Genomic DNA, 23374 nt, shown 5'->3' with positions numbered 1-23374 from the left:
AGCCAAAACTAGTTTCCATAGTGTGTCTTTCTCAAGTATAGGGTGAGAAGCTTAGTCAGGGTAGAGTCACTTCTCTTCCGCATCAAGAGAACCCAGATTAGTGGCTCAGCTTTTTTAGGTGTTCTGGGCACGTCTCAGTGGGTGGAGGTTGACCTAGGTAATGGTAGGGAGACTGGGTCTCCGGCCTGGCTTGGAAACACATTGGGATCCTCTCGGAAGAGCTAGATGAAGTGGCCTGAGAAATGTAGGTTTGGGCGTGACAGATCTGTAAAACAACTTCAGGAGCAGGTTAAGAAAGAGGGAGAACAATTTCAAGGAGATAAGTTTATTACCAGACTACAGGATGGGGAGAAGTCGAACGGCTGCGAACGCACAGCCTATTCGCCGCGACGATGTCTTAACATGAACTCGACATTTTTCATTACTCACACCAAACTGATGCAATACTAACAAGCAATTGCAAATAGTGAGTCAGCATATCTTACAATTCCTTCCTGTTTGTGAGTATAAAAAATATTGAAACCTTGTTTGTTAGTGACGCTACTTTTGAACAAAATTCTTCACAAATCACTTCGAACTGAAGTTTAGACCGACAAATCAAACCGACAAGCATGGTACGTTCGACTGTGGCATCAATGGTACGTTTGATCAAAGCTGAGAAGCAGGGCAAACAACAGGTTAGGATAACAAGCATGAGAGCAATAACAGTTACGAACGGTACTAGGGCTTTCAAAAGAGTCGGTGTCCATGAGCCCGAGAGGAACCAGTCAAGCCATCCTTGTTGTGGAACCGGATGTCTTGTAGTCAGTCCCCTGTATCCCCAAGTGAGCAAGCTGTTGGGTGATCAACGGGACCTGCACGACGATGGGCATCCTGGTCGACGGGCTGCAGATCTGGAGGGCCCCTGACCGCCTCCGGAACCAGCTAGTGGGGCACTCTTCTCCAGCGGGAGTGCACCAAGGGCCTGGCAGGTCCCCCCATGTGGTGGAACATAGAGCGGTGGTGACGATGACCAACCACTTCATTCTTGTACTTGTCCACAGTGGGACTGATGTATCCAGGTGTCTCTTCCTTCGATTTTGACGGTAGTAATTTGGACTTCTCGGCCTTGTTGTAGTCGGACTGATGCGTTGACATAGGCCTGGAATCTGGAGTCAATGGTTTCCAGACGTAGTGTGTTCTTTGCTGTTCCTTGACGAGTACTAGGGGAACAGAGCCATCAGGATTTTGGAGGAGACTGAACAGTGTTTGTGTTCGAGGGGGACATCCGAGCCCCACACTGGATCATGGTCGTGAGCTCCAACACTCGTTCATCAGCTTTGACAGTGGTGGCCAACTTGGTGAAGTTAGCGGTCAAAATCACACGGTGAGGTCCTGTCCCAACGTGGAGATGACCAGCACTTTCCAGGTCGCCTGGGGACAGGACCTTCTGTGTGGGAGGCAGAGAAGATGTTGGCAGATCATTTGCATTTATCACCGTTCTTTCTTGGAACATTTTGCATAACCACTGAGTGAGAGAATGTTTCGCCTTTCTCTTCAGCTTTCTTGGATGGGCATATCTCAACCCACTTGGTAACTGTGTCAATGATCACCAGACAGTACTTGTATGTGCCACTTTGGTTCAGTTCGATGAAATCCATGTTCAGAACCTCGAAGTGATAGGTCCCTGTTTGCCTTGTTCCGCGCTTGGGTCGTTCATTGCCTTGAGAGTTGTGTCTACAGCAGGTGAGACAGTTTCTGCAAAAATATTTAAAGTAGGTTTGGAGACCTCTGGGACTATACTATCCCTCCTCTTGAGACATCCATGGCTCAATTTTGGAATACATTTTTGGTAGGCACGGTAGGCCTAGCTGTGTACAGTTCGTCTGCAGACTGTTTTTGAGATCGGCTCAGCCCTTGTTGCTGTGCATAATGTGCAGCAAGTGTTTGCGCTGATGCTTTAGCTGCTGTGTTCTGTCGTTGTCTTCAACACGTGCTTAACATTTGCTTACAGCTATTTGGTTGGGCTAAAATACCTCAATGAACAAAAATCGCAACACTCTTACTTATTCCATCACTATAGTTTGTGAAAATGTAAATGCTTCATCAGTCAAAATCAAATATGCTAGCTGGTATTCTATTATGATCACTGCTTCCTTGTTAAGATCAAAAACCATATTTGTTTTTTCCTTTCCTGCAATTACACAAATGAACTAATCATACTAAAAATAGGAAAAATACAAAAAGCAAACCAGGCTGCTTTCTCCTCAGGAAAACAGCTTTCCCGTTCTCTGCAACAGTTACATTCACATCAATTAATATCCAGAAACAAAATGCACACATTTATAATTCTGAATAGAATTGAACCCACTAAATTGTAATCACCCCTTGTTTGTCAGGGTTAATATTTTTAGCATAAGTGTGTCCTTTAGAGAAAATCAAACCCATTACTTATAAAATGCATACTAATCAAGTCCCAATTCCTTCAATAATGTGTATCCCGTTGCATATTAAACTCAGTTGTTTGAAATTCAAAATATCCCAACCTAGTAGTCTTTTTATCAAATGTAACATTCCATTGTCTTTGGAGTTTGTCAATCATCTCCTACAAAACTTTCTTAATCAATATTTTTTCACTAGTCAGGCATAAAATTAAAATCTAGTTACATTTCTATCCATTGTAGTTTCTCTTTTCTCTCTAATTGTTTACTTTAACTATCTGTAAGAAGGTTTAGTCTCAATTGAAACGCTTTCACCTTTTTTAATGGAGACAATAAAACCAATATAAAAAGTTCCTTATGGTTATGGCATTGCTTCCCCAAGCAATAATCTTTCCAATAAATATTGGAGTGCTTGCCATTACGTCTGATCACGGCAAAAAGTTTATATTACCTGTCTCCTCATACGTTTCAATTGAGAGAACCTTCTTACAGTGCACAAGATGGATCCCACTATTTTCATGTCTGCTGGTTGGTCAGCAACACTTGTACGGACGTTCTCATTTTGGATTGCTCGTCCATGTTTCCTGTTGAGAAGCACAGTCTCCCTCTGCCAACCCAAATTCAATGCGTTTCTTTAAAGTTTTCCTTTTATGCAGATAGCCAGATTAGTCTCATCCTCTAGTTCCAATCGTGTAGTGAATAATGGCGTTTGGTATGGTCTACTAAATAGGATGTCCATATTTTGTTGTCCGGTTGACCTCGTTATGTAGGCGCAATGATTTCATAACGAAATATGGAACCTTTTGTCAATTCAGTCAATTATTCTGTTAACACAATTTGGATTCCACTATCACTATAAATCCATAGTACAGTGGTACCTCGACATACGATCTTAATCCGTTCCGGGACTGAGATCGTATGACGAGATTCTCATAACTCGGGCGGACGTTTCCCATTGAAATGAATGGGAAACAAATTAATTCGTTCCAACCCTCTGAAAAAAACACCAAAAACAGGATATTGGATTGGAAAAAATGTTTTATTTCTTATAATTCGCCATATATTGACAAAGTAATAAATATCGAGTGGTTTGATAGTAATAATGTGTTTAATTGGAGTAAAATTAGACACATTTCGCGGAGGGTAGAGACAGCGGCATACACGGAGGCGGGGGGGGTGTTCGGGGGGAATTTATCCACGGCAACAATGCACTCTGAAACGAACAAACAAATTTAAATTAACTTGGATAACTATATACAGACACTCAACATTTAATGTAACTTCAAACAAAACTGAATTCTAAATTTGTTGTAATCTTTTTTACCTTACATCAGGGGTCTCAAACTCGCGGCCCGCGGGCCAACTGCGGCCCTCGGGACGATAATTTGCGGCCCCCGTCTTAATATGAAAGATTAATGTTCGTGCGGCCCGCAAGATTGATATGAATGACACTTGTTGTGTTCGGAGCTGAATGAACCAATCACGGTGAGGTATACGGCTCTGGAGGGCGGGACATCGGCCGGGCTGTCCAGTGCCTCGCTCACTAACTCATTCATTCCTCCTATCAGCTGGGCGGAGGAGAAGCCGTGAAGCCGATCACTCCGCTCGGCGCGCACACTCCTCCGCTGCTCTCAGCATAGAACTGAATGAGGCGCTATGATCCGTGATCCAGCCTGTGTCAGTGTCTGTAGCCATCTCCGCGAGTGAAACGGAGAGCGAAAGTGCGCATGCGCCACAGACCCGCGCGACTGAAAGTGAAAGATCAACCCGAGACTCATTCCAAGTGGAAAAACATATTACAGAGCCCCAGAGATGTCTCTTTCAAAGCCTGCCGTGAAGAGAAAGGTCGGTGATGAGCACAGACAGTTTCAAGAAAAGTGGGGAGTGCAATATTTCTTTGTTGAACACAGGGGCACCCCGACGTGTCTCATTTGCACTGAAAAAGTTGCGGTGCACAAGGAATACAATTTGAAACGTCATTATACTACGAGACATGCTGAGGAGTACGAAAAATACCAGGGAGATGAGAGAGCCAACTAGGTTGCCAGTCTTAAAACATGTCTTCTGAGGCAACAGGATTTCTTGAAGAAGGCTACCAATGACAGTAATGCAGCAGTCGAAGCTAGCTACGCCGTTTCTGAGTTGATTGCTAAAGCAGGAAAGCCATTCACAGAAGGTGAATTTATCCAAAAGTGCATATTACAGGCTGCACATATTGTCTGTCCAGGAAAGAAAAGTCAGTTCAACCACATCAGCCTTTCTGCCAACACCGTGGCAGAGCGCATTTCTCACCTGTCAAGTGACATGATCAACTGTGTGAGAAAGCACAATGTTTCCGTGTATATTCAGTGGCTCTTCATGAGACCACAGACATCACAGACACTGCCCAGCTTGCAATATATGTCCGTGGTGTTGATGACAATTTTGAAGTAATGGAGGAGTTGCTCACAGTAATTCCAATGCATGGCCAGACCACCGCTAAGAAAATATTTCACCAGCTGTGTGATGCCATTAAGAATGGCGGTTTGCCATGGAAGAGCTTTGTTGGAATAACAACCGATGGAGCCCCATCAATGACAGGGAGGAAGAATGGACTGGTAGCACTTGTTCAAAAAAAAACTGGAAGAGGAGGGTGTGGAGGAGGCCATAGCTCTGCACTGCATTATCCATCAGCAGGCCCTTTGCAGCAGATGCCTGAAGTTTGACAATGTAATGTCTGTCGTAGTGAAATGCATCAACCAAATCAGATCCAGGGGCTTAAAGCACAGAAGGTTCCGTGCTTTTTTTAGAGGAAATTGAGTCAGAATATGGGGATGTGCTCTTCTTCACTGAGGTACGTTGGCTCAGCAGGGGAAACGTGTTGAAGAGATTTTATGAGTTGAGAGCAGAAGTAAAAGACTTCATGGAGATAGACAGGGTTGCTGTTCCTGTGCTAAGTGATCCCAAATGGCTCATGGACTTGGCTTTTCTTGTTGATATCACACATGAGCTTAATGTACTGAACAAGAAGCTACAAGGCCAGGGGCAACTTGTCAGTGCTGCCTATGACAACGTGAGAGCATTCTGCACTAAACTTGTGTTATGGAAAGCCCAGCTCTCTCAGACAAACCTTTGCCATTTCCCAGCATGCAAGGCTCTCGTGGATGCAGGCACACCATTCAGTGGTGAGAAGTATGTTGAGGCCATTTCGAAGCTACAGGAGGAATTTGATCACAGATTTGCAGACTTCAAGCCACACAAAGCCACATTTCACATTTTTGCGGACCCCTCCTCCTTTGATGTGCAAGATGCCCCTCCTGAGCTTCAAATGGAGTTCATTGACCTGCAGTGCAACTCTGCACTCAAAGTCAAGTTCAGGGAGGTGAGTGGAGAAGCAGACAAGCTTGGGCAATTTTTGAGAGAGTTCACCCCCAGCATCCCTGAACTTTCCCGAATGTTCAAGCGGACCATGTGCCTTTTTGGGAGCACATACTTGTGTGAGAAGCTCTTCTCCACCTTGAACTTCAATAAGTCCAAGTACAGGTCCAGACTTACTGATGAGCATCTTCAAGCTCTACTGAGGGTCTCCACTGCTTCCTCCCTCAAGCCAAATGTGGCTCAGCTATGTGAGAAGAAGCGCTGCCAGGTCTCTAGCAGCAAGGAGTAGGCAAGAGAAGCCGTGTTCAGAATATTTCATGTTCAATGTACCATTCAAGTACAGAAAGTTAAAGGTTAAAGAGCTGTTAATACAGACATTTGAAACGGAATAAAAATAATTCATTTTCTCTACTTAGCCAGCCAGTGTATATCTACTGTATGCTCATTATTATTATTTTATTTTTGTATTACTGATTGATTTATTTTTTATTCATCTTTAAGTTAATTTATTTAATTTATTATTTTTTGTTAAAAAATAAAGATATTTGATAACGTTGGAATATTTTATCAGCGCTTTTCTTGTGGAAATCCTGATGCGGCCCAGTCTCACCCAGACTCGGCCTCTAGCGGCCCCCAGGTAAATTGAGTTTGAGACCCCTGCCTTACATAGTTCTACGGGTTGACACCACCTGGCCGCTCCGCCGAAGTCTTCAAAACGAACGCATCAAGAGTTGTTTGTTTTTGTCTACCCTTCAAAATATTTCGATAATGTCGCATGCAAATGTCATCACAATACGATAATGCGCGACCACTTGCCAGCTTGTCAGGGTGAGTCTTTTCTATAAAATCCGAACCCTCTTGCCACTTCGCGAGCATGTCTTTAATATCTTTTGTAGCCAGGGGCCCCACCTCCTCCACCGCCTCAGCGCTACTGAGTTCCGGCAACAAATGTTCACTCTCCTGTAAGTCGATTAAATCCTGTGTCATGAGTTATTCGTGGTGCTCGGCGATTAGATCATTCACATCTGCCTCATCAACCTCCAGCCCCAAGGAATTTCCAAGCGACATATCATCCACAAGTTCATCATGTGCAGCAGGCTGCTGTTCCAAAGTCTCTTTCAGCGGAAGCTGGCCACAATTTTTTCCAGGCTGCATACCTCTCAACCTCTACCGATAACTGCCCTTATAAATGATTATTGATTCCCCTTACAAACCCCAAAAAAAACTTTTAAACACCGTACGAGTCGTAAGGTTTTTTTGTATATACATAATATATATATACATATATATATACACACATATATATACATACATATATATATATATATATATATATATATATATACATACATATATATATATATATACATATATATATATATATATATATATATATATATATATATATACATACATATACATATACGTTCACTCGCCTGACTTTGGTGTGGGCAGGTGCGGGCTCAATTCCCACTGGTGGCAGTATAATTGGGAGTGTGGATGTTTGTTTGTCTCTTTGTGCGCCCTACGAGTGACTGGCGACCAGTCTAGGGTGTAGTCTGGTCGCCCAAAGTCAGCTGGGTTAGGCTCCAGCAACCCCTGCAACCCTTTCGAGGATGGGCAGTATGGAAGATGAATGAATGTTCATTAGGGCGGCCCGGTGGAGCGAGTGGTTAGCGCGTCGGCCTCACAGCTCTGGGGTCCTGGGTTCAAATCCAGGTCACGTTCACCTGTGTGGATTTTGCATGTAAATATATACATGCATACATACATATGTATGTGCACGCACGCACACACGCACACACACACACACACACAAATAAAAGTGGCACTTTAGTATTAGTTGCAGGCCTCGCCAAAATATGAAAAAAGTGTGATTTATAGTCCGAAAAATACGGTTGATGTAAGAGAGTAAATGAAAGCTATTACTAGATGGCCACATGTGCTTGCAGGTGATTCACTCCTGAAGCATTCCGGCATGGCGTTCACTACTAAGGACCGAGACCTCGACCAGTCGGAAAACAACTGCGCTACATACTACCAGGGTGCCTGGTGGTATCGTAACTGTCACACATCAAACTTGAATGGCCAGTACCTGGGGGGAGGCCACGCTTCATATGCTGACGGCGTGGAGTGGTCCAGTTGGACGGGATGGCAGTACTCACTGAGATTCACCGAGATGAAGATTCGCCCCCGACCTAGACCTAAATGATGGAAAATCTCTTTAAAGAGCTTGACAGACATGCCAACTTTCAATTTTGCCAAGAATAAATGTGTTCAAAGGAGATGCTGCCCTTTTTGTTCTGCCAATTAATCCTATTTAATCAACATTCTAGTTCAGGGGTCGGCAACCCAAAATGTTAAAAGAGCCATATTGGATTTAAAAAAAAAAAAAAAAAAACATGCCGGGAGTCACAAAAAAAATAATAGCCTTATAACCTATTGATCCGAAATTGCAAGTTCTGGTATTTTGCAAGCGGCAGTTCCTTTATATCCTTAAGGATCCTCTTGCGCCGCACTGGATCCTTCTCTGCCGTTTCAATCAAGAACTTTGATTCGCTCATTGTCACTTTGCCGCAGGTTGTGAGGCGCTCCATGTTTTTCGTGGTCTGTGTTCTCCGTTCTTGCCCTTTTTTCCACCTGCTTCTTCTGGATCATGAAATGTTCTTCTGCTTTGCTCTGTGGTGAATTTGAGAATCGCTACCCTTTGTCCTACCGTATTTGTTTCCCTCTGAGTGTGCGCCGCTCTGAGCTTCTGGATGTTATTGGGGTAGCTTTATATAACTTGGTTTTCTATGTGGTTATCTGCTATTTAGTGGTGTAGTGTCCTCTGGTTTGTTACCCGTCTTTCATTTGCTCACAACCTCAAATGCTATCCTGACCCCCTGCTCTGCCCCCCAGCTCTGTTACAACACACAGCCTGCGGCCGTTAGTAACATGTACAGGCTATGAAAGAGAAGTAACAAACCACAGGGCATTATACAATCGACCAGACCAACCTGACGGACGTTTGAATGCTTCTTAAGTAAAACTATTTGTAACCATTGATGCTATGAACCAATGTATGAATATGCTCAATTGTTGTACCCTCATGTAATCCAAAAATAAACATGTACAGTAATACCTTGACATAGGAGTGTCCCAACATACGAGAAATTTGAGATACGAGGAAAATTCAGAGATTTTTTTTGCCCTGAGATACGAGACAAATTTGAGATACGAGACACTTCCCAAAGTGGCCGCTAAGGTGGTCCTTTCCAAGCTGCGCAGTAATATTCATGACGAGATAGAGAGGCTTCTTTGAATATGGATAAAGGAGAAACAGTTAGCGGGAGATAGCGTGACCGAGACGATCATCTGTGACAAGGCCAACGTAATATACAATGACTTGAAAGTATATCAAGCAGCTAAGAAAGGGGAGACTTCGACAGCAGCGGAAACATTCAAAGCGAGTTGTGGCTGGTTCAATAACTTTTAAAAATGAACTGGGATACATTCAGTTGAGAGGAATGGGGAAGCAGCAAATTCCAACTCGAAAGCAACGGTGGAATACATTAACACCTTTGCCTCGGTAATAGCACAAGATTACATCCATTTTTAAGTGTGTGTAAGCTAAGTTCATTTAAGTTAAATTTTAAGTTTCTGTTATGTTACGTAGTTTCACAAAAGTGTAGCATACCGAACGTGTTGCTGTCACGTCTCTTTCCTGCCCTTTCTCTGATCAAAACTACTAGATAGGTACTTGTTACTTTGTGAGAGTAGGTGATGAATTAGAGGAGAGGTGCTCATTATGTCAATCTCTAAGGAAACTCCTTGTAGAAAACCTGAGAGTAAGCCTTCTGGACATCACATATTTTATATTACATATAAAAAAGTTCTGAAAAATGTCAAAATTCACGTTGAAATCGCAACTGAAAGACGGTAGATGAAAAATGGCGGAATTCAGGGCTCTGCTTCTTCGGCGATGAATTGGGTGGCGCTCAGCCGCAAAGAAGAAGAATTTCACTGCAGAAGAATGATGCGCCGAAGAAGATAAATTTCACTGCAGAAGAATGACGCACCGAAGAAGAAGAATGACGCACCGAAGAAGAAAAATTTCACCACAGAAGAAGAATGACAAATATTAGGGCAGCGATCCGTGCGAGGTCTGCCCTGCAACCAGGCTCCGGCCAGAATAGGCAGCAACACGGTACGTAGGGGAAGAGTTCCTTAACATAACTGAAGAGAATGGTTATCTCCTCGAGCAAGTTCTTTGGAAGAGGGTGCCTTCCCCGACATTCCTTATCAAAGATGAACTGATCGTCTGCATCATCATCATTGACATGTGTTGGGATGCTGCTGTGTGGCTTCATGCTAAAGACAGGCTTAATCAACAAATTGAACCATCCTCATGCTTTAAAAAACAATAAAAAAAACTTCCTGCCTGTCTGCTGGATGACCAACTGGAAAACCTGGATCACGAAAGTATTCACAAACTGTTTCATCCCGAACCCAAAGCTGTACCTTGCTGAAAGGGTGCTCCCAGGGCCTGGAAAATCTTCATTTTTGTGTCAGAAATATAATTGTCTCGCAAAATAAATATATTTTAATTTAGGCCGCAGAACATAAATATATTTAAATTTAGAAATCAATAATTGAAAATTATTCCAATATATTTCTAAATCCAGTTTTTAATATTTTGCAAATTTACAAAAGAAAATCGGACTGTAACTCGCTAAGTTTCAATGAGATTTATCACATTTGACTGACTATGATTGAGTTCTGACATTGAGGTGGCCCACCGTCTAGAACTTGCTGCGGGGCGCTAAATTCCTCGGTACGGCACTGTAAGGAATTAATATAAATATATTTCAATAATTAGGCGAAAATTATATTGGCACTTAGTGTGAGAAAATTGTTATTATTTTTTAATGGGAAAAATAGATTTAAACCCCAAAAATTACATTTTGATGACCCCTGGGAGTACAACCCTGAAGTTCCCATCCGAAATCAAGAAGAAAATTGTGTTTTTTGGGTTTGCGGTTGTAGATTTATATGAAAAAATTCAAAACTTATGGGGGAACCTTCCAAAGGAGCATTGGATGATACGATACGAGAGACGAACTCGTGATCCCAAAATGGAGTCTCACCAAAACTTCGTTCTTCTTGGACATGTTGAGTTAATGTTGAGTACGGAATAACGTTCGCAATTAGTGATGCGCAGCTCAAAGCGTGCGGTCAACATGGGGAAATGCATAAGCCAATTAACTAGCTCGAAGTGTCCCGACCAATAATTAGCTGCATTGTGATCACGTGGATTACGCATGCACACGCAATACTGCCGTGTGCGGACGTACGTACCCTGTACACAGAGCACACAGCATTTGACCTTGCTTGCATGGAGAAATGCGAGCAATGTGCATGCAAGCGTGTTTTTTGCGCACATGCATTTGCGAAGTTTTCGCACGTTAGAGAAAATGGCCGAGGAAAATTATTGGAAATAATTTTGGTTTGGCAACCAATAATTGATAATTTTTCAGCATAAACATAAATATATTTACATCGTGAAAGCCCAATTGAAAATATATTCATGGCAATATACTGCAATAATTTTCTACCAATTATTTATTGCCGACACCTGGGAAAATGGCCCAGGAAAATTATTGGAAATAATTTTGGTTTGGTGACCAATAATTGATATTTTTTTAGCATAAACATAAATATATTTACATCGTGAAAGCCCAATTGAAAATATATTTATGGCAATATACAGCAATCATTTTCTACCAATATTTTATTGCCGAACCCTGGGTGCTCCCCTTCAAGGACATGGACTAAAACACCAATTAACCTGTTTTTTTATGGGGTGGGGGATTTATATCAAGCGGAGAGGACCTATTTTCACTGAGTGCAGTATGTAAAGTATTTTTTTTTACATTACACTCTTTTCATATGCTTATAACTGTAATATTTAATAAATACCCTTCTTGATAATTGTACTTGTGTTGTATTGTTTTTTGTATAGGTGCAAAAACATGTATGTATGGTAGTAATAATAGGAGTGAATTATTGTTAAGGGGGCGGCCCGCCGGCTGAGTGATTAGCGCGTCGGCCTCATAGTTCTGGGGTCCTGGGTTCAAATTCAGTTCAGTCCACCTGTAAGGAGTTTGAATGTTCTCAATGGGCCTGCGTGGTTTTTTTTCCGGGTACTCTGTTTCCTCCCACATTCCAAAAACATGCATGCTGGCTGGTTGGACAATCTAAATTGCCCCTAGGTATAAGTGTGAGCGTGAATGGTTGTTTTTCTCCTGCGATTGGCTGGCCACCAATTCAAGGTGTCCCCCACCTCGTCAGCTGGGATTGGCTCTGGCACCCCCCATGACTCTAGTCAGGATAGCGCGGTTCAGAAAATGAAGGAATTAATTATTATTAAGGTCTCATCAGGATCTCAGTGTGGTGCCGATAGCCTGGGCTAATATATACAACTTCTCACAGCTGCTTGAAAAGGCTTTCCTTGGATATTGAACAACTTCATTTTGGTGCCCCTTGTTTATAATCAGATAGGTCTTACCTGCCCTCCCTCCAACCTCTGTGCCGATACCCCCAGCCGGGATGTTGCCTGCTTGAACAAGGTAGATCACAGGAGGTTGGCCACTGTAAAAGTAGATTTAAAGCAAAAAAATCTGAGGGCTTGTGAATTAGAGCAATTAAAACATATTTTTCCATTGTAATCGCAAAGGAACTCTGTGTTTTAAGTCAAGTCTGGATTTGAACCCAGGACCCCAGAGCTGTGAGGCCGATGCGCTAACTACTCAGCCGCCGGGTCGCCTTCAGGAGGTGCAAAGAAATACAACTGAAGCCAAAGAAAAACATAAATACTTTTTTAGCTCCCACCCTTATAGAATTTGGAACATTTTAATTGTCAGTAAGTCATCCAGCGCCATAATCGTGTCTTCCTGCTTACATCGCCAACTATGTGATTCGTCAGAGAGATCTACGACGAGGATTGACCCACCTTGGCACTTGCGTGGATGGGGAAATACACAAGACACATTATTGTGAATAGATCTGATGAGTTGATGTGTCTTGACCTCCGTGGCAGAGGCTCCACTGAATCCCTGAGACCGACTCCCCGACCCCTTAGGGTTCGATCGAACCCAGGATAAGAACCACTGCCTTAAATAGATGGACAAGGGATAATTATAAACATGCGCAGCTGAGGTGAGACACACATCACCCAGACAGCACACACAAGGGATACACGCACACACACCACCCAAAAAACGCAACAAAGCGGAAGGTCGTTCCAGCTGGCCCCTGAGGAGGCGCCTTGCTGGCCCGTCTCTTGCCCTGGACAGTTTCTGGAGAGGTGACAGCACTGTCGCAGGTCGCCTCCACCTGAACGGTCTCCTGACCGTCCTGTTGGTGCGCAGCGACTCACCCAAAAGGTCGCCTCGACCGAAAAGTCTTAAGGGTGATTGCCTCGTTCTCGCCGTGGATGTCTCCGCCCTCGGCCCTATAGTCACCGTCGCTGAGGGTGTCTCCACCTTTGGCCTTGTTGTCGCTGTCGCCGTGGGGATCTCGGCACTCGGCCTCGCAGTCCACGCCGCCACCGTTGGGGCCCCCGCCAACAGGATCGCCGCCGCTGTTGGGGCCCGCGCCAACAGGATCGCCGCTGTCGGGGTCCCCGGAAAGAGGATCGCTGCCGTCGGGCACATAAAAGCGGGGTGCCAGAATGGGCGCACAAAAGCGGGGCACACAGAAGCGGGGTGCCGGGACGGCCGCACAAAAGCGGGGCGCCCGGACGAGTGCACAAAATCGGGCCGCCGGAACGGCCGCACAAGCGAGGCACTGGGAACACGAGAGCAGGGTGCCGGAATGGGAATACGGGAGCTGGGCGCCGGAACGCGAACACGGGAGCGGGGCGCTGCGCCTGGCACTAGTGAGCGGCTCATCGGAACCGGGCACTAGTGAGCGGCTCGTCGGGACGGGCACTAGTGAGCGGCTCGTCGGGACGGGCACTAGTGAGCGGCTCGTCAGGACGGGAACTAGTGAGCGGCACGCCGGAATGTCACCTGCATGAGAGCGGTCATCCTCGTGCCATGCCCAAAAACAGCCGTCACCCTCCTGCCCCACCTCAAAATGGCCGCCGTCACCAAGGTAAACAAAGTAATACTCCCACAAAAGACCTCACCAAACACTAATTATAAACCTGCGCAGCTGGTTTTCGAGAGGAAGGGAAACCAGGAAGGGTCATAAGAGGTGAGACGCACACATCACACACGAGAAGAAAACGCAAACAAACCTCCAACCAAAAATCCCAACTAAACGTGACAAAAACATTGGTTTTAGAAAAATTGTACTTAAAAAAAAAAAAAAATCCCGCACAACAATTGTTATACGGCATACACAATTTGAAATAATCAAAAAAACATAAAATATGGGAAAATATATAACTTGACAGGTATGATATAGTGAAAAGGCGGACAGGTGAAAGGTGTTTTAGTATGTGGGCACACCACGTCTTATTTATCACCCCCCCAGCTTCAGACCATGCCCTGTAAGGTTTAAGCAGGTAAAATGATCAAAGGCAACATGTGTTGAAAAGTTAGCTTTGTCCTTTGCTGCTCTTGGAACAGGGTATACATTATTCCGTTTCTCACAATTTGGCTTACATCTTTTATCATTATCTCTTTTACCCAATTAGGGGTAATTTGCGCGGGTACTACTCGTAAGAGAGGTCGGGGCCCCATACATGTTATGCAGGTTTATAGTGATTTATAGTAATAGCTGCATTTTCCATCAACAACATCCAATTATTGCCTGTTTGGGAAATCCATGTTTCCGAAATGAATTCCTCAGCCCTGGTCATCTCAGATTCCAATTTTACTATGACGGATCTGGGTGTTTCCGTCTCTGACGGTTTTCTCACATACTCCGTAGGCATAGTCATTGCTGGTGAGACACAAATGTAAAATTTGTAAAAAAAAAAAGGGTCTTCTCCACCCGACCATGGACTTAGAAAAAACGTCAGACAAGGATCTTTTCCACAAGTTAATTTGTCAGTCTGAATAATGATTTGTAATCCCCCCACCGTATGGGTTAATTTTATCAGAGGCCTGATGGCTTTTGCGCATGCGTGTGTCATCCAAGTTTACCAATCTTGACCAGTTTCTGCAACAAGGCTTCCCCAATTTCCGCTTAGGGCTGTTATGTACCACACGTTCTCTATAAAATCCATATGCATCCTTTGAAATGGATATGTAGCTTTTGGAAATTGCCCGCATTTTGGCCGTATATGGGGGTTATGCCAAGCACAAGTCAAACTTGCTCTGCAAAAATTCTTTGCATATTGTTTAAATCCATAAATTTTGTAGTGCCTTTGTACCAAGGCTACCAATCCCCCATTTTGAGGCATGGAATTTCCCATGACTCAAAATGGCAGCCCTCCTAAACAAGTCTTTTGTTTTTGTTTCACCCCCAGCGTTCCCAAATTTCCCATTGCAGAGCAGATTACTTGTTCCTCCACGTTAAGTTTAGTACTGCCGCTGCATTCTCGTCAAAATTTCATTTGGCAAAATTATTTTTCATTCTTTTTGTTTTTGTCCTGCCACCTCCATCCCTGAAAGGCTTATCGGCGATTTCAGGAATAAATTTCAAATTTCCAAATCCTTTTCCACCTTGATATCTTATTGATAGCTCATATCCCGGTGGCCAGCCTAATAAAAACAAAAGACAGACAATCATCCACGCTCACACTCAATCAGGGAATTTAGAGTGTTCAACCAGTCTAGCATCCATAATTTTGGTTTGTTGGAGTAAAACTGGAGTACCCGGAGAAAACCTACAAATTCTTGAGGACACCAGGAATACTCCTCACTCTGAAAGGTCTGGATCCACCCCGCTTTCATTAGTAGATCCTCAAACCGCAAGGTTGATGCGTTAATCACTAGTCTTTTAATTTGGATCGTTCACCCATACATCAGTGACCCGTAAATTTTCACCACAGATGTAAATCACCATCCCCAGTGGGGCTTCTTGGTAGTTCACCCAAATTTGCTGAGCCGTCAGCAATAATAATTCCAGAAGGAACTAGGTAATTAATGTATTAGATTCGCGTGCAACACATCTACAAATAGAAATTTGTTTTGGAAGTTCAATTGCCGCCGTTCATCGCCCCAGTCCGTCAGCATGAGGACTGCCATGCGAGTGGCTGTGATTAACTATCTTTTCGCCAATAATGCAATAACGGAAAAGTTGTGACACATTGAAACACACCCACCCACCTCAAGTATTTTAACCGTTTGTAAAAACTTTACCTCCATGTTTTGCATTAAGTTACACCCCCTGTTAATGCTATCAGTTTAACCGTTTGTACGCAGAATTGAGGTGGCAATAGTTTCACCTCTAAAGTTTGTTTTAGTAGTCGTCAATGTATCTCGCATTCCGTTCGAATTTTGCCCATTCCATTTTATTCCTAGACAACCCATCTACTTAAAGCATTACTCAAAGGTTGATATTTTATAATTTGGAGAGTTTCATACCACGAAAGGCCCCACCAGAATTTGGGCATCCAGTGCCAAATAGAGCCTATTTCCACATTTCCCTCCAATTTGTTGTAGATATGGGATCCCCATTCCCCAAATATCTCAGAATTCATCCGCCAACGCATTTTGTCAAAACCCAAGGCGACAAACATAATCTGTTTCTTTAGCCAGATTTTGGAACTTGGAGAATTGTTCCTTTCCCACTTATCGAAGCTTGATATCTTCAATCGTTATCACTGTAACATTTAGGTGTATTAACCCCATAATTGCAATGCTGTAAGTTTTGGCTAAAGTTCTCTTAATTTATATGCCCCTAAAGCAATAGACAGCAATGTCATTTGGTTGTATCAATTGATCAATGCTTATCCAATCCGTAATATCCTAATAGTCATCAATATGACCTATGCCAAAGCATATTTCCCCCGCTCAGAACGGTCCACTTTAAAACACTCCATGTTTCTTCAGTCCTAGGGAAATTATGCCTATCCTAAATCAATTATTGTATCTACCCCAGCCAGGTACAATTTACCGAATTATGTGGATGAATGTCATGAATTTTCTCATGCCCTTTCTGCATTGTTAAATTCATGCCTGATATCATTAACAACCAAATAACTCTCAATACCTAAGATTCCAAGATGGCGCCGTTCACGCGGGAGCCAGTGGGAGTAGCTCTGTACACTCTTATGTTTTTCGTGTTTTACAGCCCTTTTATCTTTTTATTAAATTACATTTTAATATTTCTTAATACATCCCTTTTTATTTTACTTTTTACTTTAATGTTTTTACAACTTTCCTTCTTCTGTTAGCCTGGCTTCTTTCGGCTACTTCTTTTTTTGGAACCATTCAGCCATGCCTACGCTGTCACACACATGGGACATAGCTGTTACAATACGCAGCAGAAGGAGCAACACCTCGGTGCCGCCGGAGTTTCGGAGCTGGACAAAAGTGCCGGGAGGAGAGGCAACGCTTCTGACCAACCATTCCATCGTGGGATAAGATGGAAGAGCTGTCGGCGCTTAGCAGCAACAGAGTCGAGGAGTTCTGCCCTGATTCTGTTTTCTTCAGCTCTAGACTACTGAGGAACTGTGCGGATGAAATTGGAAGAGTGACTCTGCATATTCTCTATCGATCACAATCTGCAGAAGTTCCCCATCTCGTGGAAGACTTCCTGTGTGTGGTTCCAGTTTTTGTCCAACTTTACGTCGTTTTGAGTCTATCCATTTTTGCTACCGAAACTCGTAGCTCGTTTTGTGTTTTTGCTGCTTTTCTGTTTGTAAGATTTTATCAGTTTTTGTGAGTATAAAAGCATCGTTCTCATACAAATAAACACTCAACTGTCTGACTGAATAATCAATCTTAGTCTTGTGATTGGGTTGACATGTCAGCACAAATACTCAACTGTCCGACATTGATCAATTACTTTTGGCCCTACAAATGACTGAAACATATCTGTTCAAAGTCCTGCTGACAACTGTCAGTTTTGCCTGTATATAAGACTCACTCACTGGTCATTCAGTGAGAGCTGCAAGGACGACAGACTGTGAGCGATCACGCTGTTTGAGCTCTCCCCATTTTTGCAGTCCGGTAATAAACTTATTTCCTTTAAATTGGTCTCGCTCTTTCTTAACCTGCTCCTTAAGTTGTTTTTCAGATCTATCATTGTCTTAATGATCCCATTGACTTTGATTTGCTTTGTACTTTGTGCTTTTTGCCTTTGCTTTGTTGTTCTGTGGCCTTTGACTGTAATGTCTAACTTATAACTATGCCTTTTCTTGCTACTGTCACAATGAAATTTCCTGAATATGGGATGAATAAAGTTATCCAATCCAATATAATTCGCAAATCACCTCATACAATGTTTACTTAAGACCAGAGCTATTTCCTATGGCTCTCTGTTACCACAATAAAAATCTACAATCATTAAGTTAGAGAAATCAATCTTACTAGGCATTTCCTAATTACAATTTTCAATGTTTAATAAAGGACCCACAAATTGACACCAATATGCCATAATATTGTAAATTTTCCCATTCCTTTTTCTTTAACCAGCCAATCTCTTATGTTAAAGTATTTTGAACAAACCAACCATTCAAAAACAGTATTAATATTCTTTTATTTTCCAAAAACTAGCTCTCTTTAATTAAGAGCCCTTTGAAATCCACAAATTGGTCAAAAATTGCTATTTTGCTCTATTCCCAATTCCAAAGCTTTTACCAAATCAATCTTTGCCAAACAGATTTTCTATCACCTCGAAAGACATTTCTGATTAAATCCAAAAAATAAATGCGAAGGTAATCGCGGAACCCTGCATTCCTTGCAGACCATGTTTCGCTCTTATTATGAAAAGTCTAACGGAAGCGTGCTCTTAGCTGCTAACTGTGACCTTCACACTCGCTGCAAGAGCAGCATTCTTATCTTTGATTACAAACCAGCGAGGTACCATGCTTGAAATGTCGCCTCTTTTTTCTTTTTTTCATAACGCATCTTAGAGAAGACTACCAGTAATCTATAATAAGTTAAATTAATTCCTCTTCCGATATCCAACTATGGCACAATATTTTGCCAAGACCCCATAGTCAAAATATGCTGCCAGCATAACTATATTATAGCAAAACCCATTTTTTTGCCCTCAAGTTTGCTTCAGCACCCCCAAGGCCAATTATTGTAATGTCTTCACGGAAGGGGTCCCCAAAAAAAAATCACGCGATATATGCCCCAATTTTCCACAAACCAGCACGCAGCACCCATTGATTTCTGTACAACTTATTCATCTATTTCTGTTCAACTCACTCGACTCCCTTCTTCGATTTCTGTTGGCTAATATCCCCACGCTCTTGCCACCTATCTCGGTAAATATTTTCCCCGTCAGCCAAGGAGGCCCCGCGCTTTTTCCTTACAAAACAGCACGTTCCCGCCGCCTCGAAATATTTTCTTCGTCAGCCGAGGAGGCCCCGTTATTTTTTTTTACAAAACAGCCCGTTCCCGTCGCCTCACTCTTATCAACCAGCCGAGGAGGCCCCGCTATTTTTTACGAAAACAGCACTTTTTGCCTTTCCCACCCTTATTTCGCCATCAAAAACAATAATTAGTACCTCTGGAACAAGTTGTCTCGCTTTTATCTCCATTCACACACACACACACACACATATATATATATATATATATATATATATATATATATATATATATACATATACATATACATATATATATATATATATACATATACATATATATATATATATATATATATATATATATATATATATATATATATATATATATATATATATATATTACCTCTATCCTTAGTGCGTATATTATCCTGCAGGTTTATTATTTTATGCATTTTAAGCTGGCCAGCAAACCCATCTTTTTCTCGTAAGTTTAGGTGTTTAACCTTCGTAGTGCTTTGATTTTCTACCAATCTCCAATCCTTCGAGCTCCCCATTTTGAAGTGAGTTCGTGTGTAGCCCCGTAGTAGCTTTGTTTCTTATCTTTATTTTTAGGAGGTTTATGTTTAACCTTTTCCGCCCTTCGTTTGTTTTCCTTAAGCTTACCTGTCTTATCTGTATTTTTCCTTAGGCTCCTTTTTTCCTAGGTTTATTTTCTTATAAACTACACATGTCTACACGCCCAAACTCACGCTTTTTACCTGTCAGAGACTAGCATTCACAGGGTTTTAAAGTCGCCGTCCCCAGGACGCGAGTCTCATTTCTCAAAATGGACCTTCACATGAAATGCCCCTTTCGCGCATTTGGAGCCTCTGTCGCAACATGCAGACATTCATGCGGACTCACCAGAGATGTCCCCGGATGTCTCCCTTAATTGGATTAGTCTTCAACCGTCAAGAATCCAGGCGCTCCGTCGAATAATCCAGCCTGCAAAGGGTATCAGACGCCGTGCGCACGGTCTTTCCCAGATGTCGATCAGCAGCGCCCGGATTACTTTTCGGTGTGTTGACCCCAGCTTTTGAAGGACCAAAAATGATAGGTTTATTAACTTTAATAAAAACAGAGAGACATCGTTGACATATTCCAGCGTTAAAACTTCCAAGTGAGAATCAGTCCTGGCTCGTCCTCGTCACCGGAGCATTCTGAAGAAACGGCATCCTCCTCTGTCCATTTAGTCGCGCATAATCAAAACACTTAAGGTAATCTGATTCAAACAATTGCATAAGTTAACCGAATAACACAAGGTCAAAAACCAACTGCCACAACAATTGCATATCAGGTCGGAAACCAAAAACACCTGCGTACGAATTTGCACAAGTAAGCATACAAGGTGACCCGAGCGGATCGAAAACCAAAACAACTGCGTAAGAATTTGCACAAGTAAGCATAATAATTTTATACAAGGTGACCCGAGCAACAGTATTTTTAAACAATATGCGAGTATTTTCGGAAGTTGATTCGATTATCACCATCTGCCGGAATCCAAGTCAAAGCAATTTAAGAGTCCTTCACAGATCTTCATTGCGAACTCAGATCAACAGTCCTCGGCCCGGAACATGGTGACCTGTCCGGTCAATAGTCCTGAAAACAATTAAATGTCCTCGAAGCCAGCTGTGGGGGAAGTGTCCTTGTTATATCGAGCTTTCCTCTTTGTAAGAATGATATAATAATATGCTCATATTTTACAATATGCACATATATAATAATATCCCAGAATATCCCAACACAAGTCCATTTGTTTTCCTCCGTCGGCCGTTGTAGGTGGAGTTTGCGAGCTCTGGCTCACTCACTCTGGCTTTGGCCCGCCTACTCTATCACTAGCCAAACATAGTTTGTGTAAGCGATGGCGTATCTCTATGCCTGCGAGAAGGCCTTGGTGTCGCCAACTCGAAATCTGATTGGTTAAAGCAACTGTGTTATCGACACTTGTTTTATGCAGCAGAGCCTGCAGAACTGATTGTGAAGGCCTTAAGGCAGATTTCTGACCCTGGCAACAAATAATGGCTGAAATGTGATTGGTTAAATGCTTCAATATGAAAACACACGTCGGTAAGCAGTGCAACCAGGGGGAAAGCAATGAAAGGAAGCTGAAGTATTCAAGGATAAAATATAATTGACATCAGTCTGTGATTCAGATATTTCTTAGGCCAGCAGAGAAGGCCCTGAAGGCCCCGATGGCACACCACTGCAAAAAACGTTAAAAAAATCCAGTACAAAAGTTTTTATATCAATAATCAATAAACAGGTTGACAGGTATTAGACATGGCCGCGATAATCGAAGAACTGTGAAGTAGTATCACCCCTATTATTTCTACCATACTACATGTTTTTGCACCTATACAGAAATACAAGTACACGAACAATTATCAAGAAGTGTATTTATTAAATATTACAGCTATATGCATATGAAAAGACTAATGTATTAATATCTAAATATGATCTCTATCAGGGGTCCCCAAACTTTTTCCTGTGAGGGCCACATAACTTTTTTCCTTCTCTGATGGGGGGCCAGTGTCAGTTTGTAACAGAAAAAGTGTGACGATCGTAGGGGAGCTTAAAAAAATTATTGTTTTCTAGAAAGCCACACATAACCAAATAACCCTTTCCAGGTTCTTTACAGAAAAAAAGTCAGGAAACAAATAATAACACTATTAATGAAATAAATAATAACTAAATAACCCTCTATGAGTTCTTCACAGAAAAAACAGGAGATAAATAACACTATTTATGAAATAAATAATAACTAAATAACTCTCTCTGGGTTCTTCATAGAATAAAAAGCCATGGAACATAAAATAAAAATGAGCAGTTGCGCTGGGCCGTAGTTTGGTGACCACTGATCTATATATTTAAAATGTTGTCAATACTTTAAGTACTGTACTCACAGTGAAAATAATTCCTTTCCGCTTGATATAAAAAAACAGGTTTAATGGAGTTTGAGTCCAAGTCCTTGAAGGGGAGGGCCCTTTCAGCGAGGTATAGCTTCATGTTCGGAACGAAACAGTTTGTGAAGGCTTTCGTGATCCAAGTTTTCCGGTTGCTCTTCCAGTATACAGGCAAAAAGTCTTTGTTCTTAGTTGTATTTAGTTCATTTTGTCTTCTTGTGGCCATGTGTGGTCTACAATATTTGTGATACTTGAGGAATTACTGTTCTCGCCTGACTAAGCGTGGGATCAAAACATGTCAGGTCACAAAACGACCTAAAAACACCATTGTCTGTTATAAATGAATCAGTTAAAGGCTTTGTTCTTCTTTTTTAAAGCATGAGGACGATCGAACTTGTTGATGAAGGTTATTTAGTACTTATCTGAAAATAGAGCTTGCTGGGTGGCTAATTGACGGCTGGATAGCGCGGAGGAGCAAAGTGGAAGTTTAATTCCCCCCCAAACAATGACGGCAATACCGATTAAAAACGTGGTCTTAGTACTTTGAGAAATCGGCTAGAAACTTTCAATATGGCTGACAGTTTGAAACAAAGTGATTATATTTAGATATTAATACGTTAGTCTTTTCATTTGCTTATAGCAGTAATATTTCACAAATACTCTTCTTGATCACTGTACTTGTGTACCTGTATAGTTCTGTATAGGGGCGAAAACAGGTAATATGGTAGTAATAATAGGGGTGATCCTATTCCGTGGTTTTTGATTCTCGCGCCCATGTCTGGTCTACAATATTCGCGATATTCGAGGGACATTTTTCCCCTGGCTATAGTATTATGAAAATATGGTGTTGGTTTGTATCGGACACCCACCTTATCTTGAACGTGAGTTTTAAATTTGGTCTGCTTTTTTTTTTAACTGGGAGGGTTTTACAAGTGTGATTCGGCTGGAAACTGTCTTACCCATCTGGCAACCTTGCTGAAAAGCAAACAGTAAGAACATGTAGAAGAAGAACCCGCCGCTGTGTATTACGAAAAATACTTTTCGTCTGAGCATACCGAACCGGATCTGGGGGAGCTTCGTTTTCCGCCACCTGTATGCGATGAACCGCCCGTCACGTTTGATCTGATGTCAACGCTGTGAGTACATTCTTACGGATGAGATTTGGATACTTGTCAGGCTAATGCTAGCGGCTGTACGCATTTTCCTCTCGTCATGCTAATCACATATAG

At 42.3% G+C, this 23374-nt stretch overlaps 3 protein-coding genes and 1 long non-coding RNA gene across 6 annotated transcripts in view; 2 read left to right on the top strand and 2 right to left on the bottom strand.

The window, feature by feature from the left end:
• The window catches only part of LOC144091819 (fibrinogen C domain-containing protein 1-like), a 45186-nt gene extending 36280 nt beyond the window's left edge, over positions 1 to 8906 (top strand). The window contains exon 8 of the mRNA XM_077624471.1: positions 7730 to 8906. Coding sequence (XP_077480597.1) covers positions 7730 to 7989 — 260 coding nt within the window. The 3' untranslated portion in view covers positions 7990 to 8906. The remainder of the gene's footprint in view (positions 1 to 7729) is intronic.
• LOC144091824 (uncharacterized) overlaps positions 1 to 23374 on the bottom strand; it is a 46435-nt gene that overhangs the window by 22111 nt on the left and 950 nt on the right. The gene's annotated exons all lie outside the window — the stretch shown is intronic.
• On the bottom strand, positions 1746 to 23108 carry LOC144092094 (uncharacterized). Its single transcript, XM_077624873.1, has 6 exons — positions 23105 to 23108; positions 12772 to 13945; positions 12328 to 12410; positions 7873 to 7981; positions 7214 to 7507; positions 1746 to 3633 (listed from the first exon to the last, which is right to left on the bottom strand). The coding sequence occupies exons 1-2, from the start codon at positions 23106 to 23108 to the stop codon at positions 13194 to 13196; spliced, it is 756 nt and encodes a 251-aa protein (XP_077480999.1). The 3' UTR covers positions 1746 to 3633; positions 7214 to 7507; positions 7873 to 7981; positions 12328 to 12410; positions 12772 to 13193.
• pomt1 (protein-O-mannosyltransferase 1) overlaps positions 23098 to 23374 on the top strand; it is a 123438-nt gene continuing 123161 nt past the window's right edge. The window contains exon 1 of one of the 3 annotated variants that reach the window (XR_013305878.1): positions 23098 to 23281. The gene's annotated coding sequence lies outside the window, so the exon portion shown is untranslated. The remainder of the gene's footprint in view (positions 23282 to 23374) is intronic. The other 2 variants (XM_077624466.1, XM_077624464.1) reach the window with 2 other exon arrangements.

Source organism: Stigmatopora argus, chromosome 17 (assembly GCF_051989625.1).
Source record: "Stigmatopora argus isolate UIUO_Sarg chromosome 17, RoL_Sarg_1.0, whole genome shotgun sequence".
Lineage (NCBI taxonomy): Eukaryota > Metazoa > Chordata > Actinopteri > Syngnathiformes > Syngnathidae > Stigmatopora > Stigmatopora argus.
This window is presented reverse-complemented; position numbering and strand designations above follow the sequence as displayed.